Source organism: Aythya fuligula, chromosome 19 (assembly GCF_009819795.1).
Source record: "Aythya fuligula isolate bAytFul2 chromosome 19, bAytFul2.pri, whole genome shotgun sequence".
Classification (NCBI taxonomy): Eukaryota; Metazoa; Chordata; class Aves; order Anseriformes; family Anatidae; genus Aythya; species Aythya fuligula.
Genome location: NC_045577.1, coordinates 1,765,261 through 1,775,405, shown reverse-complemented (window position 1 = coordinate 1,775,405; position 10,145 = coordinate 1,765,261). Strand labels below are relative to the sequence as shown.

The 10,145-nt window shown below is 48.0% G+C and overlaps 1 protein-coding gene across 1 annotated transcript in view; it reads left to right on the top strand.

The window, feature by feature from the left end:
- Positions 1 to 875: 875 nt before the first annotated feature.
- The window catches only part of CRB2 (crumbs cell polarity complex component 2), a 35,826-nt gene continuing 26,556 nt past the window's right edge, over positions 876 to 10,145 (top strand). The window contains exon 1 of the mRNA XM_032200164.1: positions 876 to 1,045. Coding sequence (XP_032056055.1) covers positions 973 to 1,045 — 73 coding nt within the window. The 5' untranslated portion in view covers positions 876 to 972. The remainder of the gene's footprint in view (positions 1,046 to 10,145) is intronic.

Sequence of the window (10,145 nt, the reverse complement as noted above, 5' to 3'; positions counted from 1 at the left end):
CAATGGATTTGCAGCACAGGTCTGTCCGCGCCGACTCCTTGCTCTCTTTCATGCTGCTTTTTTAAGCTCGTACGGCATCTTACCTGCCTTCTATTTTTAGTTGTCACTGGAGGGGTGAGGCAGCGTACGTAATTCTCATTAGGGTTAATTTAATCCAATTGTGATGTGGATTTGAGGTACTTAGGAGGTCACAACTGAGCGTGAGCTCTGTCTGCTTCCAGGGGCTCCCAAAAACCGATGGACCCTGACAATTTTTTCTGCTTGTAAAACTCTAAGCACATGCATGTAAATGTGGGGGTGTGATCTGGTGCTTGTGTTACACGGCCGTGGCTGTTGGTCTCTGTGACCGTTCCCTAACCAGAGAAGAGGGCTCGTGTACGTCTCAGGGGTCTGTGTGCTTCGGGGGCTCGCAGATCTCACGAGGCAGCCGTAAGGACCGATGTCTCTGCTCTTTGGAATTACTAGTGAGCTTTTTGTGTCTTTTGGCTTATATTCTCTTTGGACAAGTCATCCCCTTCTGGAAGGTCCTTGTTGGTCCTCACCTGCAACAGTGGACGGTGCCTGACACAGCACCCGCACCCGGCCGTACCCCCAGCGCTGGGCTCCTGTCCCAGCCGTGCAGCTCCCAGCTTCGTCCTTCCTCAGTCGGGGGAGTGCAGGGGAGCCACAAGCTGGGGCCACCCGCGGGGTCCTGCCCCTTCTGGCCTCCAGCAGCGCCGGGGTGCCCGTGGGGCCGGAGCTGTGCCCCCGGCAGTTCGCTCCAGGCGATCCAGGCAGCGTTTTCCCTGTGCTCGGCAAGGCAGCGGAGCGCTGCAGGGCGCGCGGGGACTCTGTCCACAGCCATAGTGCTGGGCCCGCTCCACAGCATGGACAGGGTGCCGCAGAGCCCGTGATGTAGGGAGAGCTGCTGCGCCTGACCTGCAGCCGCCGGTCCTCCCGGAGGCTTTCACGACAGCCACGCGTAGACTTGTCATGGAATTAAAGAAAACTACATCCAGGGTGTGCAGCGCTGCGCTCCTGCTGCCACTTTTCCTCTTGTTTTGGGGTAAGTTTTTGTCTTCTGTGCCTGATTCTTACCCAGATAATGTGCGGTAACTTTAGATCAGGTCTGTGATCTGTGCTTGTATTGCAGATGTAACTGAACGAAATGCCACTGTCATGGTTAGATTGGGAGCCTGAAAACTTCTTGTCAGGAAGATAAAAGACATTTGATTCTAGATAAGCTTTTCCTTCTATTTATTTCTTGTCTCCTTTTGTCCTTCTCCCTATGCACTTGTGAGTGCATTTATTCACTAGAGCTAAAAGCGTGTGCACTTTCGTGTAAAGAAGTACTCAGCTATTGTAATAACCACTTGCTCCACTGAAAAGTTCTAAATTTCACAGCTGTGCCCACACAGAAGAAACACAGCTTTATTCCCAGTCTGTATCCTTCAGAAATATGTCAAGGCAGGAGAGGAGTGTATCTAGGGGAGTACAGCAGTACGTTCAAGTGTCAGGTATCTCTGGTGCAAAGTGTGGAGGAAGAAGACAGTGCATGAGTTTTCTCTTAGAGATGTTGAAGAAAGTAGATCTGTCCTGAAAGTGCAAGAAGTGACGAGGTAACAGAAGAGCTAACAAGGTGATGAGGTAACAACATTGCTGCTTGTTGTTGTTGGTTGCTTGCTTGCTTTTTTTAGTATTTTCTTCCACATTGAAAACTTACTTTATAGCCACAGAACATACTTGAGCATACTGGGGTCCTGCAGCTCCACAGCAATGTGTCTTTGGGCTTCAGAAGTCACCCTTGTATATAATTCCTTATGGTCCCTAAAAAATATATTTGTTTCTTCTGGAATTGGGTGCTTGGAGATCTGCTGGGCCTAGACATCTGTTTTAGTCATGTAGGGATTATAAGGTTGTGTCAGGAACATGTCCAACCTTTTACTGGAAAATATGATTGGGATTGAACAGGCCTCCTTATGCTCTTTTCAGCACTGCCAGGCCAATACATGTATATACAAGTCCTCTTTGGTTGCCACTCAGAACAGCAATGAACAAGGGTGTGAAAAAGTAAAGATAAAACTACAGTCCAAGTGCCTTCTCTCTGCTCATACCTGCTGGATGCTGCATTTGGGTGTTTCTTGCACTAGTGGGTGATGTTTATGGCCTTTTTCAGCTTTCTTTTTATTCCCCAACAATTTATTTTTTCTTCCTCTGAAGCCTCCCTAAATTGACTTTTCTGTGATCACCTCCAACCATGAATATGAAAGTCGAACTCTGTTGTTTCTGGGTTCTTTTTTTCCCCTCCTACCAGCTTCTTTGTGTGGTGGGTTGGCTCCAAGTGCCTGGAATTCCTCTGGCCACAGGGAAGCAGCAGGACTGTCTTTTGTATCTAGTAACCATAGCTACTGGTTTGAAGTGGGAGGCAGTCATGGAGCCTTTGTGCTGTGCAGGGAAGGCCGGCTGGGCTGCACAGACCCCGTATGTGGCTGCTGGAGTTGGCGTGGGCTTGGGGGTTGGTGCTGTTTGGCCGCTGCACCAATAACTTTCCTCTTCTGGGTGAAGCTCTTCTCTGGAACAGTATTTTCCTGAGAATGTCCTTTTCTTTTGGATGGTGGATGACATATCAACGTAGCCAGTAAAGCTGAAGGCAAGCCCAGGTTTCCACACCTGCTCTATTTTGCAAGGGGAGTTCAGCCAGGATTTACCTGTACGACTGGTGGTATTTATGTGGCACCTGTAGAGCTCTTAAGGCCATAAAGAAATGCCTTTTCTTGCCCTCTTGAGGCATAGGACTACTTTTGTGATTTCTAATGGGCTGAGTCAAAATACCACGGAGGCACAGTATGGCCAAGTTATCCAGTCATGGTGCTGGTTATCTCAATGGCCAGTTGCAAGCTGTAACTGCAAGACCACCCGGCTCCCAGATCCACGCTATCTCCAGTGGTTTAACATAAACTCTGGAGGGAGAGTGGAGGAGCCTCCGCATGTGCCTGCAGTTTTAGTGCTGCTTGCTGCGTAATGGACAGGACGGCTCTCAGCCTAAGGTGTGTTGGAAAGTAGATTCTGGAGAGCAGAGCCAAGTGTCTACTCCTCTCTGTTTCCACAACTCCAGGCAACAACAAGCACAGTAACTCATGTACCTTTGGCCTGTAAAATGCTTTGGGTGCCTATTGAGAGAGAACACGTGCAGACAAAACTTTTTTTCTGGCAGTTTGCTGTTTGCTCTAACGCAAGCTCTTGAGATTAGCTGGGACATCCAGCCAGTTTAAGCCTTACGCTCTTTTAAACATGGAAACAAAGAGATGCAATCCTTTCAACTCTGTTGATTGTCAGTAAATTTAAATTAGAATTGGAAATTAAAGCTTATGACTCATTTTATTTAACTGGCCATGCAGGAAACCCCCGTCTCAGTATTTGATCTGTGGAAATGGCTGAGAGATCAGAGAAGTGTAAGCCATGAAGGTCAGCTTGGAGGAGTGTTTATGGAGGGGAAATACGGGGATGTTGTAAGAACAGATCAAAGAGTTACTGTGGCAATATATGCAACACTATCAAACCCAGTTATTTATAGCCTGTGTCTTTCTCTAGGTTCTAGAGAAAGATAGTGGGAGGTACATCTTCATAGATGTGCTAAAACATTGAACAGATCATGAGAAAGATGGCCATTTCCACGGCAAACAGGACAAGGGATATCAGTTAGGGAATACTTCAGGTCAAGTGAAATCAGTGCCAGTTGCTGGCGTTTCCTAAACTTGTCAGTGGTCTCAGGGAATGCCAGGGCCTTGCTTTCTGGTTATTATTTCTGGCTCCTATTACTAGGAGCACGTGCTTTGACTGTGTCCAGGGAGAAGGGGCTTAATCTCACTCTCCCCCATGCTAAACACCTCAATATTTAGCTTGTAGTGAGGATGGCAGCATTCTGCTGTGCCAACAACAACGTGGGGCTTCTAAGGGCCTAGGATGCAAAAAGCATCCCCTGAAGAGGGGCGGTGTGCCCCCAGGGCAGGTAAACTGAAGGCTCTTCCTAGGGAAGGACTGGGTTTTGTCAGGTCGCTGCCTTCCCCTGCAGATAGGCTCACCCTCTGCAGTTAGCAGGCCTGGGGGGAGGGAGGGCAAGCAGCAGCAAAGCCCCCCCTCAGCCTGCCCAGGCCTCCTTGTGCTGTGTGGGACCCAGGAGCAGGCGGTGGTGTGCGCCCTGTCACTAATCCCAAACACTGACCAGGACAGGGAAAGATCAGCAGAGGTCGGCAGGGATTTACTAATATAAGCACATGCCTTCCCGTTGGCATGGAAACCCAACTCTTTCCATTCCTTCAGTGGGTGACACAACTGCTAACTAAGCTCTCGGATACCCGGGGTGCAGGGCTCCTCTCTACCTTCGGCCTCGCTGCCTTTCCCCAGCAGGCAACGTGCCAGGGTGGTCAGCGGGAGCCCTGCTGGAGTCGCATCGGGGTGGGCTCCTGAGCCTTCACCCCTCAGGCTCTTGAGAGTTCCTCGAGCTCAGCTGTTGTGGTGCAGCCAGGGGCTGCTGCTGGGAAGGCTGCTTTTCTCTCCTCTCCGTTGTAATCTGTCTTTTTTTGAGTTGTAGTGAGCGGGCGGGTGAAATCCGCCTGAAGGAAGCCCTTTTCTCCACAAGGCTCCCGAACCTTTTCATGAATGATGACAACCAGAGGGGGTAAGATGTAAAATAGCATGAAGGCCAAGGAATTCAACAAGGCAGATCCATGCACAAACATACATAGTGCTCCATGTACGGATTGTAACTTTGGAAACAGAAAGTAAGACTTGTAAGCATGAAGTAGTCCTTTCCCAAAGTACATCATTAAGACAATATGCCTAAATCCTATCTGATGCAAGCTGAATAATAGAAAACAAAAGTGCTAATTTAGGAGATGAAGTGTGTAAACTCTTTTCTCCCCGCTGTAGGAGCCCTGCTCCTCCAGGAGCTGACTGTACGTTCCCGACCCGTGCTTGGCGTGGGACCTGGTTGAGGCTGTTGGTGCCGCCTGGAGCCTGGTTCCCTGCCAGAAGCCTTGCAGCTTCCCCATGGCATTTCACATCCCTGCTGGCCTTCTGGGAGAGGGAGGCTGAGGGGGATGACAAAAGTTAGAGCCATGCAGGCTAGGTTCTCATCCTTTTGTCTCAAAAAGCCCCACTTCAGATTGACCCAAAGGTAGGAAAGACAATTCCTTCTATCATTAGTGCTTCCATAATTAAGCCAGGTAAAGTACCCAATCTGACATTGCCCCGGGCTCCAGAGCCTACCTTCTGCTGGGCATTATCTGTTTCCAGAGGTGATTCAGGCCTCTGGGAATGCTCAAAGCCACACCTGGCAGGTGTAGAAGTGGGCAAGTTTCACATCCTGGAACTAGTGAAAATGCATTTGGTAGTGTTGGTATGAACCCAGAAACAGGAACAAAACGCACCCTTTTCTGTGACCACCTCTCCTTGTGATAGGCAGCTGTGATACTTATATTATGTGCAGAAATAAAGCATGTCAGGGAGAGGAGAAAAATCTAACTTTTAAATTCTGTAATACCTCTGACGTAGAGCATTAAAGGCTTGGAATAATTTAATCTTAGAGGAGACTTGTGAGAATGTGTAATAGTATCTATTGTATAAGCTGGGCAATCTGATAAGGAAAATGGAATTGGCCTGCCTAAGCTCACATTGAGTTTTTGCCAGGCCAGGTAATAATTTTCTGGCATCCTGACTCATAAGGCATTTGTGTCTAGGATTGGGAGCATTAGTAAGAGGTGGTCGTCAGGTGAAAACGTGCTGGGTGCAGGGCACATGTGTGCACAGGTGTTCAGGGAGGTGCCGCTGACTGCTTGGAATTTTCTAGTGTGTGTTGAGGTGATGTTGTGCCATTTGAATGAAGCATTAAATATAATTAAAAGCCAAACAAATGACAGTAGTCACATGTCAATGCTGTCCTTCAGTGTGAAGAAGACAAGACGGTCTCTGGGCTGATAACCTAACACAGCCACTTCCCTGCTGGAATTTTAAGTGACTGCTAAGAGCACCTCGAAGGTAGTTATCCGGGAGGCATGATATCGTTGTCAGTGAGTACGTGCTAGAGTGCCAGTTAAGGGGTGCCTTCAGCTGGTAGTGCTAACAAAATACCAGAACGGAGAGCAATCTGTGAAAGAAGTCACTTCACTGCAACTTGTGGGCTTTAAAAACAAGATTGCCCTGTATCTCAGTAATTGCTGATTTCTTATTTTATAGATACAAAGCTGGCTGTTGCTACTGCCCTTTGACAAGAATATTTAATAAAGATATAAAGTATAAAACTATTAAAGCCAATTATTAAAGCCCAGAAAAGCAGCTCATTTGCCTTAAAGTGATACAAAAGGTCACAAACCCCCTCTTCTAGGGAAAACCTTTGTCAGCTTCTTTTAAAGTGCAAAACCAGACCTATTCTGACAGAGCTCAAGGAATGCTTTATATCTGACTCTATAGCCTTTGAAGTTCCTCTTAATCCACCCCTAAATGCCTGGAACATATTCTTCAAAGAAACTGTGTCTTCTCCAGTTTCATTCCAGCGTAGGGCTGCAGGATGGCATGACTGCAGTATAGTGGTCATTGTTTTTCCACTTTAAAACATCACTGATTTGTAATGTTCTTGTGAAAGGTAAAGGAGAAATCCTGAATGCCGCTGTTGAACTAGCAACAGAAACTTTTTGTGGAAAGCTATAAACTCCAGTGACTTCTTTTGACTTTATTTTCACAATTGTTATAAAACAACATGGTCTGAATTGTCTGCTTTTACAGTCACATGGATGTGGTGCAGCAGGAAACGCTAATTCATTTGTTATGCTTCATTAGCATTTGTTGCATATTCATATGCAATTCACATTCACGTAGTAATTTATTCCAAAATTTAGAGGAATTACTGTATGCCCTTGGGCTGATTGATGAAAATATCAAAAACCGAGCTAAAAAAATCAGACTTGTTCTCAGTGTAGGTGGCAGCCTCCATCCTCGATACCCGTTCAGGACACTGGATTCTTGCAGGCCGTGTGTAGCTCTCTGGCGATGCCACAAGTGCTCCTCTCACTTCTCACTGCTGAAGTCCCCCTTTCTGAGATTGCTTTGTAATAAATTCTGCTGAAGAGTAATGTCTCCTCTGTGACAAAGTATTTGGCCAAAACTTTAGCATTGCCACTGGCTGGATGTTAGGGCTGTGCTGTATTTACACGGGGTCATGTTTTGTCCAGGAATATTGCAGTAGTAGTGTGGCTGGCTGCCTGGGCATCCCTGCCAGAGGCCAGCTGCTTAGCTCCGCAGGGCAATTCAGGCTTTGGGGGAGAGATGGAAATAGAAATGTGTTTTCCTTCTTGTTTTGAGAACTTTGCTGTCTCTGGTAATTACCTGTCTCCTTGCCTAGCAGCGGGGTGCTAAGGGAAGAGGTTAATTGACGCACACAGGTAACGTTCATCTTTTGATGTGGAAAGGTGCCAGTGCTGTGCTTGAAGCATCTCCAGGCAGAGTTCTCATGGGGGCTAAAGTGGAGTGGAAAGGAGCCTTTACTAATTACCTGTTTGATATTAAATTCCAAAGGTGCCACGGTGCTTTAATGACCACTGCCGTGTTCAGCCCGAGCTGAGACTAGTTAGGAAGATCAAGTAGTGAAGAGGGTTTTTACTTTCAACTTGGCTCAGCACTCAGTGCATCCAGCTGCCTTTTCTGCCTGAGGCCACGAATGTTTTAAATTTACAATTAGAAGATTAAATCCAGAAAGCAGAATTTTTTTTTGCTAACCATGGAGACCCCTGACAGATGGAATCAGAAGCGTTGGACCAATGCGACAACACAGAGCGTTCATTAATAACCAAACCAAAAAGGCAATGTTTCTCTGCAGAATAAGGTCCTGCTGAAGTCACCACTGTTAGACGTAACTCAGGAAACATTTGGTCACATGTAGCTAAAGGTAATCCAGTAACAGTGCAGTGAACCTGTCTCTCTGCAATCCTGCACATACCTGACGTGAAGATACAGCTGGCTGTGAGTACACATAGCAAGGTAACTGCTGCTGCTGTTCACAACCATAGTGACTGCAGAGGAGTTGGGATTCTCCCTCTCTTCTGCCTTTTTTTGGTAAGCCAGGAGGGCCTTCGGACTTTTTAATGAAGCTTCATGTTTGCTGGACTTGGTATCTCTTCGGCCCTGTTTTATCTCCACGTGTGCACAGGTGGGGACATGCAGTTCTCACCCAGTTCTGGTGCCACGGACAGGCGTTAGCGGCTAACCCAGGTGAGCGAGCACTGCAGCCGTGTGATGAACCAACTCAGAGGGGGGACCAAGAGGTACGTGTGTTGTGAAAGGCTTTGGAGACGACAGGAAATGTCGAAGGAATTTGCTATTTAACTTTATTTGCAATAAACGTGTAGCCAGTCTGCTTATAATGGGAACAGAACAGCGCACGTAGTCCCTGAAGTGACTGCAGCCAGTCTGTGCCGGCAGTGCTGGGGTGACTGCGGAAATGTCAATTCCTGTGCTGCAAACCAGAGAAATTGTCCTGAGCACGCAGTGGGCTTGGGCTCTTTTTGTCACAGGCTCCTGGCCTCTGGAAGGCACGGGCTGGGCCTGGCTCCTCATTAAGCGTACAAAGGCTCGGATCTCCTGCCTAGGAAAGCTTTTGGGAATGGTTTCCTGGGCTCCCACTCTAATTGCTACAGGGATTCCAGGCAGATTCCGTCATCCTTGTTTTCTGCCTGACTGGGAATCTGAGAATAAAAGGGTTCACGGCAGAATAATGAGCCTGCTGGACAGTGCACGCTCAGCAGCAATCCCCGGCATCACATGGGAGAGGAAGGGGAGGCTGGGCGGGGGGGATGATGCTGGGAAGGAGGGGAAGGGGCCGGCTAAATCCCTGAGCACCCTCCCTCCCCCATCGGCACTGCCTCTTAAAAGAAGACTTAGAAACACTGCAGTCCTTCGGTGGGAGGAATTAGGGGGAGGTCAGGGTAGGGGCAGGCTTTTGTAAACCAAAGTCTCCTCTAAATCCCTTTCAGGCCCTAAAGCCGGATGCCTCCACCTTCGTGCACAAAGGGACCGGGGAGCTGATGGGGCCGGGAGCTGACAGAAAGCCACTGATGCAGATTAACTGCTGGCTGTGTAGGAGGTGCACCAGGGCACGGCAAACAGAACCAAAAATGGGATGGGGGGCTGATGGCACGAATGAGAGAATAACTAAGGTCAGCCCAGAAGGGCTACGGTGGTGGTGCTGCTGTGTGACCCCAGCACGTCCTCAGCGTGGAGCACAGCGTGCTGAAACCTCTCCGTGCTGGCAGAAATGTGGCAAGGGCCGGGGGCAGTGAGCTGCAGTGCTGAGAGCTCTGCGGGCCCGGTTTGAGTGACTGCACGTGCTCTGCCAGTGGCTGGGGACCTGTCACGGGCTGCACGCAGGTACACACACGACAGCAAAAATGGCAGAGCATGGCATGCAAAAAGAAGTGATTTTTCCAAGAGAGAAGCGTTTTTTCCAAAACACCTGCTGTATAGTTGTTTGCAGAGTTACTTCCATGTCGGATGCTTTGTAACAGCTATGCGGGAACCAGCCTGGGGTTGGCCCCTCAGCTTCTCTCCTGTGCGTCCTGTAATGGGAACCAAAGCAGAAGCTGCCTGATACCAGAAAGCTGCAGTGGGATGGGAAGCTAATGACTGCTGTCTTTGTGAGGGGGGACTGTCTGCATTGCCTTTCTCCCTTTGTGCTATTTTTATTTTTCTTCTTTTGCAAGTATATCATTGTGTCATCGAGTCCAGGGTGTGTATCCTAACTCCAGTACCAAGGCAGCTAGCTCTTGTTCCCTGGGCCATTTTTGCCTTTGACCAGTTAGATCATTTCACAAAGTGAATTTAAAATTTCATTTGGAAAAGATATGAGGATTCCCCCTATTCTGCCATTCTCCATTGACAAATACACACATTGAACGTTTTTTGTTGTTTTCTCTATCACGTACCTGTGTAATCTTGTTTATAAGAATTAAATTTGCAGATATTAATAGTTAGGGCCATCAGCATGAACCTCATCCATCTCTGCTCTTCTAACACCTAAGGATTTCCTGCTGTGTAAGGTTGTAGGCTGGCACCCTCTGAGATGCACGTGGTGATCAGCAGAAGGGCTTTCTTCTTTAGGGCTACTTAATGCTGACTAA